General features: G+C 32.3%; 2 protein-coding genes across 2 annotated transcripts; both read right to left on the bottom strand.

Annotated features, from left to right (window-relative positions):
• Nucleotides 1-629: 629 nt before the first annotated feature.
• On the bottom strand, nucleotides 630-4,670 carry LOC140825536 (serine/threonine-protein kinase KIPK1-like). Its single transcript, XM_073187377.1, has 3 exons — nucleotides 4,414-4,670; nucleotides 1,828-3,940; nucleotides 630-1,746 (listed from the first exon to the last, which is right to left on the bottom strand). Exons 2-3 carry the CDS (start codon nucleotides 3,708-3,710, stop codon nucleotides 900-902), a joined length of 2,730 nt encoding a protein of 909 aa, XP_073043478.1. The 5' UTR covers nucleotides 3,711-3,940; nucleotides 4,414-4,670; the 3' UTR covers nucleotides 630-899.
• An 8,411-nt stretch (nucleotides 4,671-13,081) lies between these two features.
• LOC140828047 (cytochrome P450 94C1-like) lies at nucleotides 13,082-14,831 on the bottom strand. The gene has a single exon (XM_073191017.1). The coding sequence runs from the start codon at nucleotides 14,804-14,806 to the stop codon at nucleotides 13,274-13,276; it is 1,533 nt and encodes a 510-aa protein (XP_073047118.1). The 5' UTR covers nucleotides 14,807-14,831; the 3' UTR covers nucleotides 13,082-13,273.
• Between the last annotated feature and the right edge of the window lie 7,018 nt (nucleotides 14,832-21,849).

Below are 21,849 nucleotides of genomic sequence, written 5' to 3'. Positions count from 1 at the left end.
GCTCATAATTTGATGATGAATATGTGATAGATATTTATACTTTACCAAATATATTAATATTAATGTTTTAAAGTAGATCAATTAAATTGATTTTATATGTAATAATACGAAAGATGAAATGTATGATAAAAATAAATTGAATTAGAATTTGACAAAAAAGTAATGCATTATACTTAAAATTAATATTTATGTATTATTTACTATATTTGTTTGTGTGAGATAATAAAAATTATATTTTAAAAAAAATTATTTTTTTGAGTTTAAATTTATATTAATACCGCTTAAACTTAAAAAGCTTGAAGTTTTGTTTTAATCGTTCAACACGCTACGCTTTCTTTGGAACCTTTCTAATTACTAAAGAAATAATATTAATTTCTTAATATAATTTAATTGCCACTAATTATGTATGGGCATTCGATGTAGGTGGTAAAATTTGAAGAAAATTAAAAAAAAAAATATATATATATATATATATATATATATATATATATATATATATATTATCGTGGATTTGTCACATTCAAAACAAAGATGGATGAATCATGAAAGTATTCATTATTTTGGTTTAAACTATGTTCAACAAATCGGTTCATGTAAATTATTTGGCATCTTGCTTAGGTTTCAACCCAAGTAACATTAAATAAAATCATTAGCTCCAAATTTATCGACTAGGTTCAAGCAAAACCCTCCATCGACAAACCATATGTCCATTTGCCTCGTATCAAACCATCGAGATCACATAAAATATCCCGGAACATTTTTTACCCACACACATTTTACTGGATAAAAACTACATAGCTGGATCAAGATTTTACCATTTTTTCTCCCAGGAACCAACTAGAATCGATAAGTCTTAGAACCTACATGACATTGCCTTCTCCAAGATGAAAATGTTTTCACTAGAACAACTCGAACTCTAGATGTTCTCCAGTGGAACTATAATCCAGAAAATATTTCCCATTCTCCTGAGAAAGGGCGTGTGAATCTCCAACATCACAGAACTCAGGAATTTGAGGTGGAATGGCGCAGCGTATAAGAGCCCAGTTCAGGCCATCAAAGAAAGGATGCCGCTTGATCTCAGCAGCTCCTGTTTCCGTGCCCAAACGATTCTCGGGTTCTTTCACCAACAGACCCCGGATGAGATCCCTCGCATGAAAACTAACAATTGGGGTATCTGGAAATTTGAGATTCTGCAGTACCACATTAGCTAAAGTCTCTTCATTTCCAGCACCTTTATAGGGTGCTTTCCCGTATAGAAGTTCGTAGAGAAAAACACCAAATGTCCACCAATCAACCGCACTTCCATGACCTTCACCTTTGATGATCTCTGGAGCTAAGTATTCGTGTGTACCAACGAAAGAATTGGATCGTGCTTCGGTTGGTTCAGCAACAAGCTGGGGTAGAAGTCTAGCCTGTGCTGCAGCATGAGCTTTTAGTTTTCTTGATCTCGCTGTGGCAGGTAAAAGCCTAGGGCTAAAGCACGATACTTTACATGATGGCCCGGTACAAAAAGGGTCGATGCAGTTGGATCCCGCACACGGACCGGAGATCCTAGGTGGCTCTATTAGCAAGGATGATGATTTCACGAGAGTCGGGTTGACAGAACATCTAAGAGAAAGGTCGAAATCCGACAGCATTATGTGGCCATCTTCACGAACCAATATGTTTTCAGGTTTAAGATCCCGGTAAATTATACCGAGCATGTGCAGATATTCCAGAGCAAGAAGAACTTCAGCGACATAGAATCTGTAAGATCCAAATATTAGTATAAAATCAACACAACACATTTCAAATAACTAGCAAATCTTTCAGTACTTAATTACATACCTTGCTGCCTGTTCAGGAAAGTACCGGCCAGGCTGTTTCTGTCGTAGGACGTGTAGATCTCCACCAGGACAAAACTCCATCACCAAACATGATAAATTGTCCGATGTAAACTGGGCATAAAGTGTAGGAAGAAACGGGTGATCAAGCATCCTGAGTATCTCTCGCTCCGTTTGGGCCCGAGGCATCTTCTTTCTCCTAACCAAGAACTCATTATCCATCACCTTTATGGCGAAAAGACAGTTTGTCCCCACAAGTTCAGCAAGATAAACTGTACCAATGTCTCCCGAACCAAGTTTTTTCAACAAATTAAAGTGACTCAATCCTATGAAACCATATCGTTTCCTTATGAGATTGATTGCTTCCCACCTCACATCCTTCGACATGTGCGGTCTACTGCTGCAAGCTGATCCGCTTAGATTGCTCTCTTCACTAAGGCTAGTTGTGCTACTACTAAAATCACAAATACTGCTCTTTGAGCTCTGTGAGATATCTCCTTTCTCGATGGATTTCAAGGTCATGTTACACCCCTTAGTGATAGGTGCACATCTATTCTCCCAAGTTTTGTGAGTTACTTCGGGCTTCTTTGCATCAAAGTTCTGGGTAGTTGTAACCACATTAGCATCAGAAGTTTCTGAAGGATCCACTTCCGAATCCTTACATGGATCCCTTAAAGAACACCGACACCTTTCGCAGATTAATTGCCCAGAACCACTATCTACTTCAGAAGATGTTTTTGAAACAGCTTCATCTGATACTGCTACTTTCTTTGATTTCTTTATAACAAGATTCTTGTTTATGATAATGGGCTTGACAGCGCGAGTGGCACTTCGTGTTGACTTGACATCCTTATTACTTTTTACGGCACTAGGCGGAGTAGTATTGTGTCTCGGTTTTCGTCTTGGCTTGGGTGCTTCTTTGTCCTCCAACGAAGTGCAAGAATCCTCACGTGAAGTAATGACCACCTTATTTGAACCAGAAGTTTTCTTATCCGGTTTTTTCACATTTTCTCGACCATTGGTCCGTAAACTTTGTTTTTCTTCATTTGAACATAATTTTTCTGCTTCAGGTTTTGAAACTGGTGAAATATTATTATGATGCATGGGAGACGATTTAGTACTCTGAATGACTACAGCAATAGGCAAACGAGGAGAAGTATTTGTACTTGGATTCGGGGACTTGGTCTTAGGAGATAGCAGGTTCCTAGGCAGGACAGAATTGGTACTACGATTTGGGGACTTGGTCTTAGGATTTGGCAGATTCTTAGGCAAGAACCGGGACATCCTTGAACTATCTCCATTGGATTCAGTAGCAATACTCCCAACATTCTTTATGATTGGTTTGACACCAAAACTACTACATGGGCCGGAACTTTCAGCATTCAACTCCACCACAGATTCTTGAACGCAACAAGGCGACGTTTCAGAAGAACGCAAGGTTCCATCTTCTGGCACCCGAGAAATTGCAGTTCTGCATGATCCACCTCCAGCAGGCAGTGAAAAATTTGAGATTCTCCCAGATTCTGATATCCTAGGCGATGCGGGCATCGATAATCGTTTCAGGGAAGCCATCTCTGCTGCTTGAGAAATGCACATTCCCCTTAGAGCCTGTTTCAGAGAGACGGGCTCTGAAAATCCAATTCCGGGTGAATAAGAACCAGCAGGCCGCATTGGCTTCTTTGAGGCATTTCTCCACGAGTCTGAAAGATCCAGACTTTTACATGCTCTGAGATTCACTGCTTCAAAAAGCTTGTTTATATCATCTTCCAAACCTTTACTTGATCCTTTTTTCAAGATTGGCGGCTTAGGCTCTCTGTGGTGTCGCGGTACTAAATTTGGATCATCCTTTACTTCAACTATTTCACAAGATCTACCGAAAGAACCCATATCCTTAAACAGCCTAAGATGATGAATCCAACGAATTTAGGACAAATATTTGAAAAGTCTTAAACTCGGACAATCACAGCCGTTCATCTCTGAAGAAACCCACACTCAATTCAGGATCACAGGACCACATCAGTACATGGAATAAAGCTTCCCACAGCTACAAAAATTTCATCTTCTTTATAACCTTCACCACTTCTTCCCCAGAATTCAGTTATCTCAATCCTGGCAACCTGAATAAAAGATTACACAGAACAACCACAAATATTATCACATGTCTGTGTGCTTCCTAAACCCAGAATCATTTTTCAAAAATTTAGATAGCATCGTTAATAAATATTATAATATAATGTCCTCCTCAGAACAATTACCAAAACATAGAAAGTCCCAAGAGAGCACAAGCAGATTGGGAGAAAAAACCGTGAAACTGCACTTTTGAACTAACAATTACTGTAGACGATGTATCATATTACCGGTTAAATTATAAAATCGGGAAACATTATGTATCAAGTATCAGGAATCGGCAAATGATATTTTCGATTTTTTTTTAAAAAAAAAATAGTACACAAAGAAAGTGTTTGGTTTAGAAAAAACATTAGGAAACAGAAAACTTAAAAACAAAACACGGATAGTTCAAGAACTACAGCATTTCAGCAAGAGGAAAAAAGAACAGATCAGCAACAAGATAAGTGCTAGATAATGGTACCTAAAGAGAGATCCACTCCTCGCAGAGTAACAGGAAAAAATCTTTTCTCCTTTATTTTCCAAAAAATCCAACCCGTCACTTTACCCCGGGACTATTTTTGCTGCTTCTTTATCGTTCATCACATTACATATAAGAAACAGGAAAAATAAAAGAACCCTAAAGAAAAAAGTGGCGTTCTTCTGATTCTCGCGAAGGTTATTCGGTGGACAATGATGGGTTTCTCTCACTACAATCTCTGTATTAATTTTTGGGATTTACTGTTTTCATTTTTTTTTTTTTTGACATAAACTTTGTTCTACTGACGTTCTGATTGGCCCACTTTAATGACTTTGGATTCGGATTTTGGATCTAATCATTTACATTTATACGCTGGATCCCTTGTAATAAACATCGATTCTAAATTTATTAATTATTTATTTGATAATTTATCCAACCAAAATAAAACTGCTCATGAAAATAGATAATATATTTCTGATTAATTAAATAAATATTTTTTGATAATTATCTCGAATATTAAAAAAAAATCTGAGAGCCCTATAAGAAAAAAATAAAAATAAAAAAGAAAAAGACAATTTCTCCTACTAAAAATATTAATGTAATCACTAAGAAAAATTAATCATTCAAACACGCTAATATCATTTCTTTGATAGTTATATAAATACGTGCGATGAATGTGAAATATGTCAGAACTATATATATGTTTTTATCAACGATCAACTGCCTTGTCAGCTCGTTGTATTTACAAAATTAGTCACTAATTTTACAAGAAATAAAATAAAATTTATCAACAGTCAACGTATCAAAATTATATACATGTTTTATCAATAGTCAACTGGCTTGTCAACTAATTGGATTTACAAAATTAGTCACTAATCTTAAACAAAGGGAATAAAATTAATTAATAGTCAATTTAAATCGATGTGATATAGGTGTTTGTTTGGGTTGTGTTGTTAAGTCATTATCTTTCAACCTCTCAATTCGGGCTTTGGAAGCTTTTCTCCATATCTTGCCGATGTATAAGTTATGATGCCAAAAACTCGAGTGAGACGATCTCACGGGTCGTATTTGTGAGACGGATATCTTATTTAGGTTATCCATAAAAAATTATTATTTTTTATGCTAATAGTATTACTTTTTATTGTGAATATGGGTAGGGTTCGTCTCACAGATTAGGAATCCGTGAGACGGTCTCACACGATATTTTAAAAAATTTAAGATACTAATTATCCCAAATAATGCTTTGGTTTTGGTTTAATTATTTTATTATCCTGTAAAATTCCCATTTGTATCTTTTAGAAAAAAGTTCCAGTACGTACAATTTTTGACATTTCACCAATTTAAAATATTTTAATTATTAAAAATGTCCGTCAATTTGGATTGGTTTGAAACGTAAAACTTCTATTAGTTGGTCCTTTGTTTAAGGAATTAGACAAACCACTACTTATTTACTAAACCGGAAAAAAAAAATCGAAAGATCGTGGACAGTGTCTTCATTAACTCGGTATATGACACGTATGTTGAGTGATGAATCATGACAACTAATCCATACAACATAATTGAACGAGTGATTATAATTTATCCAATGAACACACATGTTATGTGATGAATAAAAAACAACAATACTCATGTAGCCTGTAGGCAGTATGAATAAAACACTTATTATTAGATATACATAAATAAGCACAATATATTCTATCCAAATCGTATGACCTTTTGTTATCATCAACAAACATATTTGTCAGTGAAATTTTAGTATCCCGACCAATAAGTCAACTAGGATATATAAATGTAGAAACTTATTTCGATTTCTCTCATTTGAAGACTATACATAGTTGATTTAGATTTTATTTTACCGTATTGTCTCATATTATATTACTTGTGATTATATTAAATTAATTTTACAAGTAAATATGATAAATTATATATATGCAATATGCACGAGTAAAAAACAGTTATATTTTTAACTAGTGAACAAGCGCAAAAGTTAATCCTTCTAATCGGCTTCCGGTATACAAATATTATTCCAATTATCAATTTAATGATCCCAAAAGTTTCTAAAATAATGTAGTCTTATATATTAGGTAGAAGACACAAACAAGAGCATAATGGGCAGCATGATTCTAATCCATGCTTACCAAGAATTTGATGGGCCACACGTTTTGGTTTAGGTATTAGAAAACAAATCTCACTACGCATTATATATATATTAAAAAAAATTCATATTCATATAAAATAAATCTATTCAAAGTCCTCGTAAATTATAAATGCCACTTTTTTAAATTTTTTTTTTTTGAGTTTTTGGATCCACTTCTTAACAAAAATCGACGATTCAAATTACGACTTAAAATCGTAAATGTAATGGATACATTTTAATTCGAATAGTCGAATCATGACGATGAATCGTCTAATCACACTCTCACTTCCAATCACATATTATGCAACGACTATGGAAATTATGTTGCATGCTCGTATTATCATGAATCGTATTAAGATACATACATTTATATGCATTCCCAAGTTATAAAATGTACCCATAACCCATCTGTCTCAATTAAATATGTTTCTTTTTCTTTTCTTTGACTTTTCTAAATATATAATACACATTTGAGATGTTATATTATATATCTCAATCATTTCAGTAGCTTTTGGATTATATTATTGATGATATATGTCTTAACTTTTATTGTTTTTGACATTCTTCTTATAGTGGAACCTCAAAATCAAGGAGATGTTTCTGATCAATACTAGATATTCCAATTCCAAAGTCCCTTTTAAAGTAAAATTGACGGGGGTTATAAATTAATTTATCAATATTTTTTCAAAAAACCATTGATTAAATTAGTTGAGTTTCCACAATAAATTGCCCCAGTATTTGTTGAAATCAAGAAGACAACGCAACACTGATTCATGATGGAGCTGCGTTGGGTACGATGACTTTTGGTTTGTTTTGATTTATTGGATCTAAATTCACGCCCATTTCACTTGTGTAGCAATCATTACTCACTTTTGCAGTGTATTTTGAGGGAGTTATTGTACTCGTAAATGCCCCAAGATCGGTTTGATCTTAGATTCAAATCCTATTATTTGAAAGGAAACATGTCTACACCTTAAATTCTTTTATTTTTTTAATAAGAGTTTACATTCGAGATTTGTCTTTCTCTAATTTTAGTTTCTTATTGATCTTTAATATTTTTAAAAAAATTGTTCCATTATGATATATTACTTTTCTTATTTTGTATGAATCTAGTCACTGAATCAGATCAAAATCGACACAAGTCTATATATATAATATATTGAAGAATAATTGTTACACCATAGAAAAACGAGACAAGTGAAATACGAGATAATAAAGAGATATTTTTCTGAAAAACTCGCAAAGACGAATTATCGCTGTTTTACTGTGTTGTCGTGAATGTTGTAGACATTTGAAGTCAACACGCATATAAATTGTTGATTGAAAAATTGTTTTGATGCTCGAATTTCGGCCACAAAGATTTGTATTATCGCGTTTTTTGTTATTTTTATTATTGATGTTTTAGAATGCAATTTACTTCATTAACTTGTTAAGGACTATAATTTTCCGTTTCTTCATTAGTATTGGTTTTATAAACTCGATTTCTTTTCTAGTGATTATTTTGTCTTGAGACATCGCACTTATATGTTCACTTGTGTATAATTATCTCTATGTTATTTTTTAATTAAGTGATTATTTTCACTACTTATGTGACCCCACCTTCATTGCATCAATAAAAATAAATCGCAATCTTAATCTCAATCCATTTCCGACATGTTTGCTTTCTACCTCGCTGTTTTTTTTTAAGTAAGTAAAGTGTGGATCATAGAATTTTAAACTTTTTATTTGTGTTTGTTTTTCGAAATATGGAGTTCACTCGTTTGTGGCTTCAATCTCTCTATCTAGAGGAGGAAAAAGGATTGTCAGAGTTTATACAATATCATGTGGTGTATGCCCAAATCTAGACAAAAATTTCACAACTTTTTCTGGGCTATGGTGGGGTTCTTTTCATTTGGTCTATTTTCCAGACGAGTTGAGGTACCATTTTCAGCGCAACTAATTTAAATTGCTCCACTGCCCTAAAATTCAAAACCAATAAATTTTTAAGTGGTCCTTGTACCCTAAGATTTACTGGAATATATTGCTGATTGGTCCCCTTACTTTATCCAAATTTACTAACAAAGTCGTATCATATCTCATTCGTATGAGCAAGGTACACACTTATTACTAATTGGTCCCTTTACATTTGTTTTTATTTTAATTAAATGATAATAAATTTAGATGATTAGAGTGCGACTACTGTACAAAAGAAGAGTTTGTTTAATAATTATCTATTAATAAAGAAATAATTTTGAATTTATTTTGCTTAATTAGTAGCATATATATTTCGCTTTATTTTCTTATGTATGATTATTGGTATTTTTTGTAATGGAGTCGTCAGTTGTCACAAGTGCAGAACTATCACTTTCCTGCAGAATTTCTACTCCGGAAAGGGATACTTTTGGTACAAGATCTCCAAGTTTTTATATTTCAAATAAAAAGAGAAAAAAAATCGTGTGGTCCAAAATTGGGAACGAAAAAGTTTGCTGGAATAAACATGTATGTATATATGTGTTTTAATCACATCTAGCTAAGGTACAAGAGTTATGTTAGAGTCGCTAGCGGACGTTAATAAAATAAGTGACTCTTTTGTGAAAAGATCAAATCGATCTCATTAATTTTTATCCGTGAGACATGTTGATTTGATTCATATTTATATTTAAAAGTAATATTTTTAGATAAAGAGTAATGAACATTAATAAAATAAGTGACTCTTTTGTGAAAAGATCTCATGAATATTTGTCCGTGAGACACGTTGATTTGGTTTATATTTATATTAAAAAGTAATATTTTTTAATCGGTCGAGTTATATAGAAAATACGTCAAACAAAATTTGACCTGTGAGACGATCTCACTTAAGTTCATGTGTATTAAAATTAATTTTTCTTCATTTTTTGGGAAATTATTGTTATGGAAATAAAGGAAGCATTGGTGAAATATAGGTGGCACGATATGTATGAAAAATAAGGTGGGCATTGGATTTTGACTGCTCATGAAAGTGTAGATACGATATGTTCGTTCGGCAGGATTTTAATGTGAACTTGGATAATTATTTCAATGTGTATTTTGGATCAAAATTTATATATTGGAATATATATATAAATTTAATTTTTAAAGAAATCCATATGTATTAAATAAACAAATAAGCATCGTTTTTAATGTATGTGTGCTAGCTTTGTGCTTCATTTGCCATAGCCCAGTAATTCTCAATTTAATATCTCAGCCCAATGGATTGAATTCATTCAACGGCCCAGATTTGGTTTCGATAAACTTGAATGATATTATTTTTATAATAAATTCCAAAATCGGCCTCTTTGACCTCCTCTTCCTTAATTTTGGGCTTTCAATCTGAGTATTTAATGGATTTATTTTTTCAATTCTTTTGTTGTTAAATAATAGAAAATATTCGTCAGTGTGAAGTGTGTTACTTGATCATTCCAAAGTTATCTGCACAAGTAGACAAGATTCAGTGACTCGAGATAAACTCAAGTTATGGGCCGGTATGCCTCAGAAAATATTCGTCAATATGAAGTATTTTTATTTTCGATTCTTAAGAATAAATAGGTGGGGAGTATGCCGATTTCCAAAAATGAGGTTCGGAAGATCGTGTCGGTTTTTGAAACTTGTTATGGATGAATTATAAGAGGCATTCTAGTTTCTCATAATTATTATTTATTAAGACAAAAACTTGTGTGAGACGGTCTCACATATCGTATTTTGTGAGACGAATATCTTATTTGGGTCATCCATGCAAAATATTACTTTTTATGTTAGGATAATTATTTTTTATTGTGAATATCGATATGATTGACCCGTCTCACAGATAAAGATTCGTGAGACGGTCTCACAAGAGACCTACTCATTTATTAAATAGTTTATTTTGAACCAACAATTCTATTTTTAAAAATTTTGTTTCTGCTAAAGTCAAAATTAATTGTTAGAATCATTTTTTATATATAAATATGTGCCAAATATAGTAATTATTATTTTGGGATTAAATGAAAAAATGTTGTATCTAATTTTAAAATTGGGACAACATTTTTTCGCTTATTGTCAAATTTTGAGTTTTGGTTAATTATTTTTTCAAAGTTTTGTTTTGGAACATTAAATTTTAATTTTTGGATATTTTGGTCAAATTGTCGACATGACATCAGATAATTCAACAATTTTCGATACCAATTTATCATGTTTTGATTGCACATTAGTATTTTTTTTCCTACGTCAGTATTCCGGCGAAATACAACAAACAGCTAAAAAAATCGAAGTATATTTGAAAAAAATCCAAATAGAAAAAGTTAATGGATCAATTTCCCCATAAAATTTTAATTATGAATTATTTTGAAAAAAAATGCCCTCCTTAGAAAAATATCAAGATCTTTCTTGTGATGAATAACAAATATATGACTATAATACCACACATAAATCAATAATAAATTCTTTTACTGAAAATATTTGATGAATTAATTTCAAATGATATCAGTCTTGGATATATTTGAAATCCATTATATTGTTATTGTAATTGATCCACTTTATAATATGTGCTTAAAATTTGAAATTCACTTTTTATTTTTTTTTATTTTTCATTTTTCATTCTTATAATTAATGAATTTGAAATAATCAATCCAACATTTCAAGCACAACCTCGAAGAAAGAAGCTAGTCATGTTATCTTTTGACAATTTAGTTTTTTTTTTCCTGACGTAATGTTGTCGTGCCAACATTGCAGCGTTGACATGTATAGTGTCTAATCAACACTCTCAATGAAAAAATATTAAAATTGGCAAAAATCGAAAGATATATTAATAAGATTAAAATTTGATAAAATATATTACTAAAATCGTAAAATGAGAAATATATAGATCTGAAAATACATTTTTCCTTTTGAAGTAAAACTGACATGATAAAAGTGAAAAACGAAATCTAACAGTGAGCGAATAAGTAAATTTAGTTAAGTTCAGGACAGTTATATGTCCAACCACCCCTTTCCATTCACGGGTTATTATTTCTGTACACGTGTGGGGTGGGTTCAATAATACAATAATATTAATTGATATTGACTTTTTTATTACCAACGAATGGATTAGGGGACCTAAAATTTAGGTTCGCCAACCAAATGGGACAACATTAATTAATAATATATAGATGAACCTAATTGAGCATTCAAGTGGGATACGATTAGTAGTATCACTCCACCTTCAATCCTTCCCATGTAAGAGTCGTAAAAGTTACTGTCGGGTCACAAAATATATTCCTATGTTAATCATCGGATTCATGCACTTTTCGTTTTTATGTACTATCAAGATATATTCGATGATGTGTCACTCACTCATTTGTCACTCACTCATTGGATGCACAATTTTTTTATATATCATCACGTCCAATAGGTGAGTGACATCTCATCAGTGCTCACATATGTATGCAAGATAGGAGTACATCATATCAAAACTATATATATATATATATATATATATATATATATATATATATATATATATATATATTTGTGCATGTGTAAAATATGATGAGATTCATTCATATAATAATATATAATAAAATAAACATATTAAAAAAGGGATAGGGCTAGAATTTTTATAAAAGCCGTGTGATTCAACAAAGTCTTATAAAATATGACAAAAGAAATGATGCAATAAATATATTACGTACACACATAGACGTAGCCAGAAATTTTTTTTATCCTGAGCTGAGATGCATATCATAATCATATCATTGTTGTCCTAAAAAATGAAAAGCAAGCCATTCATCAATGAAATATTTTGTCAAGGATGAATCTCAAACATTTTTCACTGCGCAGTATGAATCTTAACATTTTACAATACTAAAATTTCAATGCACCGGAGCTTGTACATTTGAATCTTAAATATCAAAAAATTTAAAACAGATGGATCCATGTGAAATCAGGAAAGAAAAATAAAAGAAAAAAAATATCTCAACCAATGATAAAAAGACATATCTTTTTCACGCATAATTAGTAAATAGAAGGCTAAAATTTAATACAAAAAAAACCCAATACATATTATTACTTTGGGCCAAAATTTTAGCCTGGACTGGAGCCCACCTTAGCTTTTGGGTGGCTCCGTCTCTGTGTACACACAATTTTATGAAAATTTTTGAAAAGAACCGTCGAACTAAAGTTTTTGCCCCCACATGTATAGAACTAAATGTAGTCATTAATATAGCATGTCAATACAATCTTAATCCGAGAGAATAAAATTCAGACACCTTAAAGTTACCTGCAGCCCAGACCATCAAGGTACAAAGTTGTTATCAAAATGAAAGAACTTGATAAAATCACAAGGACCCATCCGAGACGAGCCGACTTAGTCTATGTATGGAATAAAAAATAATACTTTTGGCATAAAATATAATATTTTTTCATCGGTCAAATCAGATAAGAGATATATTTCATAGAATTGATTCGCGAGACGATCTGATAGTAATTTTTGTAAATCCCCAAGTAGTTAAGATAGAATATATACACTTACGTACGTACAAGAATGTAGATGATACCATATGCATATGTATTGTGAAACATCACGCTTGGAACTATATCTTCACAGCTTAAACATTTGCTTAAAAATAACTAGCCGGTGTACCAGCTGATAGAATATTCGGGGAATCATAATCGCGATCAGTTCGGCCGAATACGTGAGAATTTAAGCAACATGCACAATACATACTTATCATCGCTTCATGATGAAGTGCCACATATGTATTTAGGATATTTTAACTAGGGTTGTGCACTACTCCGAGATCGAATCAAAACGTGCAAACCATCTCGAAAAGTTGTTGTTAGACCAGGAGAGAATCGAGGAATGGTGTGTCGAGAATCGGCTAACTTTACATGAAATTTTAGCAACAATGAAATCGCCACGCTTTTGATCTCCACGAGTGCCATTTCTTGACCTAAGCAAACCCTATATCCAGCTTGGAAAACTGGGTACCTAAAAGGGTCTTCTTGGAGAAATATCCCATCTTTCAGCCATCTTTCTGGCTTGAATTCCAAGCAATCCGATCCCCAAATCTCTTCCATTCTACCCATGGCGTAGGGATGATAAGTAACCCTAGTTCCATATTTCAAGGAACTTCCATCTGGTAGCAGATCATCTTTCAAACAGAACTTTGAATCGAATTGAACTGGTGGATACAATCTCAGGCTTTCATAAATTGCTGCATGCAAAAAATGGAGTGCTTTGATTTGTTCGTAGCTTGGAAGCTCCATGTTTTTGCCGATAATTTTATCAGCTTCTGCCAAAATTGCTGCTTCCACTTCCGGGTGATGGGCCACCAGCCTGAAAAAACTTGTCAGTGTGGAAGCCACCGTGTCACGGCCAGCTAAGAGGAAGCTTATTACAATATCGCGGAGGAATTTTTCGTCTATATCGGTGCTGGTGCTCAGGAATCTTGACAGAAGATCTTTCTGATTCAAGAACCCGATTTTTCTCCTTTTTCTGATGACTTCTTGAGCTAACATGTTTACGATCCTGATTGCTTGCCGGAGCTTCTTCTCGCTGCCAATATTTAGCAGTCTTTTGATCTTCCAAACAATAGGGGACAGATTCAAGGCTCGTTCCGCAGAAAGTTTCGACGCCAAATCGAATGAAACTGCGAATTTCGGCAAGGGTAGCGACAATTCAAAGCACTTGGGGTCTAACCCAAATAAAAATCTGCAAATTACATCAAATGAAAATTGACGAAAAACGCCCTGTAAATCGAGTTCATCTTCCCCACCAGAAACTGACTCCAACAGTGGTATCAATCTACTATCAATTTCTTTACTCAAAATTTCGAAGGCGAAAGCCCGAACAGAGACCCGGCCCAGTTCAAGACTTGCCATCCTCTTCTGAAACCTCCATAAATCTCCATCAACGTTGAAAATTCCCCTACCCAAGAAATCACCCAAGATCGCAGAAAACTGTTTTCCTTTGGGAAAATTTTCAAACCTGGTTTTAAGAATATATTCAACATTATCCGGATTTGCTGTGATCGTGTTATTAAGAACATGGATATGAATGGTTTTAGTGGGAGAATTTTGAAGTAAATATGTGTGCCAATCACAGAGATTGGTGAATTGGACAGTCCATTGTGATTTCATGTAAGCTTGACAAATCTCACAGTTGCAAGAAAACCTCAGTTTGAGCAAGTAAAAAATGAAAAAGGGAAGAAAAAATATGAACAAGAATATAGAAGAAAATAAGAAGAGACAGAACCAGGAATAATGAAAAGACCGGAACCAGGAAAAGTATGAAAACTCCATGGACATAAATTAAACAGGACGAGGAACAAGGCAGTAGTGGAAAGAAGAGTGACGGAGTAGGAGAAATGAAAGAAATGAAATGGGGAAAAAATAAGAGAAGATGTATTTCTCCTATAAGCCGAAGAAAATGTACTTCACCCAAAGATAAATACTATCACATAATAATAGAAAATAGGTAAATTATTTTTCTTAAAACAAAAATTCATACCAAATTCTGCATTTTCGAAAAATAACTAAATTCAAACTCACACCCCCTCCCCTGCAGTATGATTTGAACATGCTAAACACAAAACCCATGATTTGAATCGATTATTCAATTAAGACATGTCACAAACGCAAGTTTTTTGTATAGACCATGATGCATCAATTTGGACCACAAAATTAGAAGCAAAACCTGGTTATCAATCAAAAAGGAGAAAAACATGGCTGTCAGACCCAGGATGCGGCATCGACGAAATCCTCGAACTCATTAATTGTTAAATTTTCTAAGCTTCGAACGTACATTATTTCTAAAAAAAAAAACAGTCTATATTTTTATTACAAAATCCAAATTTGATCTTTACAATTCACAACTTGAAATAGCAACGGGACATACAAATTTTCAATCATAAAAAGCAAAAAATATCATCACTAAACATCTTGAAACTGTAACAACATCACAAATATTTCATCAACTTACGTCAGTCGCAAACTAACTTTGTTTGTTCATGGTTCTCGACTTCATTCTCGCTCTTATTCTCTAGAAGAGGTGGGTCGGTGAGTGATATGGACGTTACTCATGAGTAAGTGGATGAGAGAAAATAATATCTTCTCGTTTTAAAAATATTTTAAACATTATTGACAAAATATTTTTGAACAAGAAGAGTCATAAATAGACATCATGAATTATATCAAATATCAAATGCACTAAACTAAATTATGATCCTCATGGCTAAATTGATATCAAACTTCTCTATATTGGCATGATTAGAAATCAGAAATCAGAAATCTACGTATCCGACCATAGGTTAATAATTTCGTTCAATGCCAAAATCAGGGATCAAAATTAAAATTTTCAGAAATTTCACATGGTTTAAAACAATATGAAATTTCAGATTTTTTTTGTATCACAAAATTTCAGCTTTTTTCAAGAAATGTCTTCAAAAGTTGCAGAGAAAGTGTCATATCCCACCTATCAAATCTTCTTCCTCGTGGACTAGCTTAGCCTAAACTAGAAGGATAATGAGGTATGAATTGAATAGCAAAGTTTGTGTGGAAACTTTTTATGTGAGCTTGAGAAATATTTTGAGAGTATTTATAGAGAGGTTATACATGGGGTATTAAGTCTAGAAATTATGAAATTTTTATAATTGTCATATCTTCTAAATAAATTTTCAAATAATGGTTGTGTATTTCTATCATTATTCCTTTCGTTAGTGCATACAACGACCATTTGCATTATTGCAACCTCTAGTAAATTTGGGTGTCTCGCAATGGATGTCTATATATTTATATTGAAAAAATATTTTAAACTTTATTTTATTCATTTTTTAAAAATATAAATGTCTTGTATTCAACTAAAGTTAAAATGTACTGCTAAACGCAGTCCGGATCCTTTCAACAAATAACATGTATAAAACACAAAATCATGTATTTGGTGGTCCTATATTTTATAGGTTTTTCCCATTTCAGTCTTAGTACACTAATGAAGTAATATGCATTTTTTTTTACCAATTTTACTCATTTTTCAATGAAGTATTGATGTTACGACTCGCGCTGAGAAATGATGACTGTCATCGAGAATTACTAGCGTGACATTAGACATTGGTGGCTTGCCTGATGTTGCACCCCAGTGGAAAATAGTTAAAATTAAGAAAAAAAATTAAACTATTTTATTAAAACCGTAAATTGATCGACGATATGACAAAAAATATATACGTAATTGTAGGGACTACAAATATATTCCCCCAACGTTCCGCTCAAATTAACTAAAGAATCAAGAATAACGAACGCCTAGCTGAAAAGAATATATATATATATATATATATATATATATATATATATATATATATATATATATATATATATATATATATATATATATATATATATAAGCAAAAAACAAAGATTGCTAAAGTACGTACCCACCATAGAGAAGCGGAAAATATATTTAGACAACTGAGTGAATTATAGATCTATTTTGCACTTCGTTAACGTGTAGAAAATAGAGTAATTCAAACATATATATAAATCAAAGAAAAGGGAGGTAAATTCATAATTAGTGTAGTAACAGTACTAATGAATTTAGATTCACATTTATTTTCATGCTATTTATTTTTTCTTAAAAAAATAGTTTTAATGTGGTCCAATATGTGATTATCATTATCCAACCAAGTGTTCACGAGTGACGATAGATCTGAGAGAGATCGATGTATCCGACTGGGAGAAATCGAATGTTAACTTTGGAGGTATCATTCGTTAAGCGCTTGGCCTTGAATGTTTATTAATAGAGCTTAAGTAAAATTTTAGCTTTAATTTTGAGGAATCTGATAGCGGTGGGCTTTTGATCTTTTTTGATCCCACGCAATGATTTTTGTACCCTAGTTTTTTAGGACCACTATCACAAATTTTTCACCTCAATCGGCATCTACGAGTTTATAAAAATTTAAATCCAGAGAAAAAAAAATTACTTGTATAGAAATCTTTGCTGATTTGTAGCATATTCAGACCTGCGTACGTCTAATTGTTAGTCCAATTTCTACTTTTCTAATTAAGAATGTTTTCTTAGCAGGAACACGTACATTTTTACCATAAGGAAATAATTGATAAAAAAAAATAAGAAAATATATTTTTTGGTTTACTAATTTGTCCAATTTTATATATCGTACGTGATAATATATAAGATTTCCAAAAATAACTTGGGACATTTATATATACGTATCGTACGTGATAATACATAAGATTCCCAAAAATAACGTGGGACATTTTCTTCCTTAGCATTTATTTTCATCGTACGCTTTTTTCATTGCAGATCTAAATAAGAGTCGGAGAAATTAACTCTTACTATTACTCTTTGCGACGACACCTAAAATGTTGAATTCCTGCCCTGGAAAAAAAAAAAAAGATTAAATATTGGAGATTTTATTTTGTAACACAGAATAAAAATAATGGAGCTACATCATACATGTTGGAAACAGGCAAGGATTCAGGAGGTGTCGGTAGCTTATAATTAACATATGTGAAACACATGAACACATTGTCTTGAAACATGTGGCGTTAAAGTTTTTTGTTTTTGTTTTTTACATTTTTAAAAGGTATTAATGGGAAATAATATACTTTTCATGTCTTTCATATTTGTTTTATGATGATGTTAAAGTTAGTTACTCTGAATACCTCAAATTTGATAATATAATACGTATAAATTTTATATATAACTTAGATATTTATTATTTTGATATAGTAATTAAAAAAAACCCACGATAATGAAAGTTGTCGGCCACCCCCGTTGTAATTAACAGTGGCTCATAATTCATTTTGGAAATCAAAAGATACATATAAGTTTTTATTCCATAAGGTACGTTAGTTGATCCATCAACATTTTTGGGAGAGGTGGTTGTTATGTCCTGTCTTATGTAATTTATCGAGAAAATTTAAGTTTTAAGCTCCAAGTTAAATTAAAAAAATTCTTTAAATTCTTAAATAAATAATCTTTTATTTAATTTCCCCTTAAAACTTTAAAAGATATATTAAAAAAGAACTAAAAACGAAAAAATATACTCCCATTATATTTCAAACTTTATGTCCATTTTTCGGAATATCAACCCACACGTTTAGTTTAGAATATTGGAACCAGACATTCAACGCATAGATGCGAAGGTCCACATAATATTGTGGTGATCGTCAAGTACCTAGTTCCTTAATCCCTAATTATTGTCGTGTTCAACGACATAAATAATTACATTATAATTTTGAAATAATTTTATATTTTTATTCAATATTATATTATATTATATAGCATACCTAATATGATGTGGGTTACTTGATATATAAGCGTGAGCATTCGGTCGATTCGGTTAACAATCGAAGCGAATCAACAATAACTAAATCGAACCGAAATATTTAGCCGTAACCGAAATGACCGAATTAATTTTCAAAAAAAATTGTGATTTAACTTTAATTATATATGTAATTTTTCTTGAACACTACAATCTGCACAAATACATAAAACATAAAATCATACACAACACAAATGTATAAGTTTTGTTTGAACACAATTAATCAATGTTTTTTTTTATATATAAAATAACATAACATGGCCACAAAAAATACAGATAAATCTAGTTCCATTAAGGAGATTCAACAAAAAAATTGGTCAGGAAACAGGGCACTGAATGCATCAAAATATCAAGTTTCTTTCAACTTGCACAGATCTTGAAGATGGGTGGGCGGCGTCTCGACCGGTGACGAAAGATGGTGAGCGGCGAATGAAGTCAAGAGTGGACAATATAGAGAAGTGAGAACGAGAAGTCAAGAGTGGACAACAGAGAAGTGAGAACGAGAAAGCCAATGCGTTTAGAATTTGATTACAATTAGGGTTGATTTTAAAATAAAAAATTAAAAAATATATATAAATTGATAAATAATAAAAAATTATTAAATAATAGTATTTATTATCGGTTAATTCGGTTAACCAATTTCAAAATTTTGAAAACCGTAACCGAACCAAATTAACCGATATAACCGAATTTGTTTTAATTTGAAAACAGAATTTCCGAAATAATTTAATCGAATTTCCGAATTGGCTCGACATCTTACAGTTTCTTATTTATGATTATGAGTATTATTATTTTAATTAAGTCTCTCTTTTTAAAGAATTTTTAGTCTATTTCTTTAATAATAATTAGTAATATTAATCTTTGTGATTGATTTTCATCATGTTCGCATTTATCATTTTACAAATCTTGTGTATCTGGAAATGAAACTCCACCTGAATTTTGAATTAATGGTAGAAATCTTGTATTCTTAGTTAATCTTGCGATTGTTTATGAGATAAAAGAAAATGAAAAATCAAGGGGAAACCGTGGCTAATATTGAAGGGTTTATTTATTAATTGGATCAGATAAATTGGTTTCTTGAAAGCCAAAGAAGCTATGGATCGATCAGGGCTAACATGCAATCAAATCCTTAATTCTGTTGTTCTAACATGTAAAAACTTCATCAAAATATTAAACTCATGATATTCAAATTAATACAATCTGCGCCTCAGGTTGCTCCCGATTGATGATCAAGTTTTAATCCGAAAAGGCTTGTTTCTGCCTTTCCTGGAATCATTCTGACACATTTTGTAAGCTAATCCTATAATGTGGCGGATTCGGTATTTTTTTAGGTATTTCTTGGTATGATTTATTCCTTACACTGATGACATATTTGTCATTGTAAATGCTTGGAAAAGTGGCATTCAGGCAATGTTAGAGAATCGTTTCCGTTCGTTATTTGTTTGTTTCTTTGGAAATCTCGCATTGACGCTATACATAAAAAAAAATTAAGATGAATTTCGAACAAGATTCTAAAAAGCTTGAAGCTTCCCGAAGTGTGGATGTTGAACTCCAAGCTTTTCGAGTTTAAACGAGATTAGCACGGACTTAAGCGTGAAAACGCGTTTTTTATATTCAGTATAATTGTAATTATCTCAAACCAATAAATATATAAAATAATACATAAATATGATAAATTTAGGTCTGATACATTAATTTTTATATTTATAAAAAAAAAATCTCAAAATTAAAACCTTTATTTGTGAGAACCGTAATTTTTCAACTTTTATTTTATTTATTCATGTATAAGGAAATTAAGATATTAGACCCTTGAAATAATTGAGAAAATAAGGGAAATCCTTGTATTAGAAATCTTATTATTGAGAATCTCAATTACCATGTCAATAAGAGGTATACCAAGGCATGCAAATTTCGAAATTGGGGAAGAGGGATTTACAAGATTGAGGTATCCTACAATATCTAAAGAATTAAGGCATGCTATGGCAATCAAATTTTCGAGATCCTCCTAAGAATATATATGCCTAGATTGTGATGCATGGATGCATGGAAATTTCAAGGAAAAGTGGAGCCAAATCATCAAATTGTGCACAAAATCCTTGACTTAGCTAGCATATATTTTCGAAAATAATCTAGGGCTAGGGACAAAGGAATGAATCTCTCAAATTGGTAGTAAATAAACTCACCATGGAATGATGTCTTGGGAAAGAAAATCGGGAGAATATTGAGTGCAAAATGTGAGATCTTAATGCCATGTTTAGCCCCACCATTCCCCACCTATAAATACTCCACCATACCTAGCCTCCCTACCTCATATTTTCGAGAACCCATAGCTACAATTTTCGAAAATTCAGCAGACCCCCCTAGCCGAAATATTGCACAAAAACCGTCCAAGGAACTAAGCCGAAGCGCTGCCCGAGTGAGGAACACGAAGCGATCCACTTTTCAAAGCCAAGCACCTACTTTTTCGCACCAATATTTATTGTAAGTGGGCTTGTTTTTAACTTTAAAAATTCGGATTTGTCTATGCATATTTTCGATTTTTACAAGAAAATAAATAGTCGAGTACAATATTCTTTCTACTCCTTTCTTGTATTGTCATGCGATTTTAAAAGCACTGTGAGGATTCAACTGTATACGGGTGGGAATCCCAACCACGACGTACCCTTACGCGGTGGGGGACATAACCGCTATACGGCCTCGCCCCCTTAGAGGAGTAACAATTAGGGACTGACGTCAGTAAACCGTAGAAGGTAGATGAGTCGCAGTGCTGTGTCAATGTTATGCATGTTTATGAAATAGGTATGCGAGTCATGATTTATGATTTCGAAATTTATGCATGTTGTCTCTATTGTGCTCGATTTTCCCCCATTTACTGAGTATTCCCAAGTACTCACCCCCTTACAACCCTTCCAAGATAAGCCCGAAGAACAGGTCGAGGACGAGGAGTCCGAACAATTCTGGGGATGGTGATGATTCAAGAGTCTAGATAGAGTTTAAGTTTATTATTGTTATTAT

This window comes from Primulina eburnea, chromosome 3, assembly GCF_022965805.1.
Source record: "Primulina eburnea isolate SZY01 chromosome 3, ASM2296580v1, whole genome shotgun sequence".
Lineage (NCBI taxonomy): Eukaryota > Viridiplantae > Streptophyta > Magnoliopsida > Lamiales > Gesneriaceae > Primulina > Primulina eburnea.
Note: the sequence above shows the minus strand (reverse complement) of the source record. Positions and strands in the feature narration are given on the sequence as shown.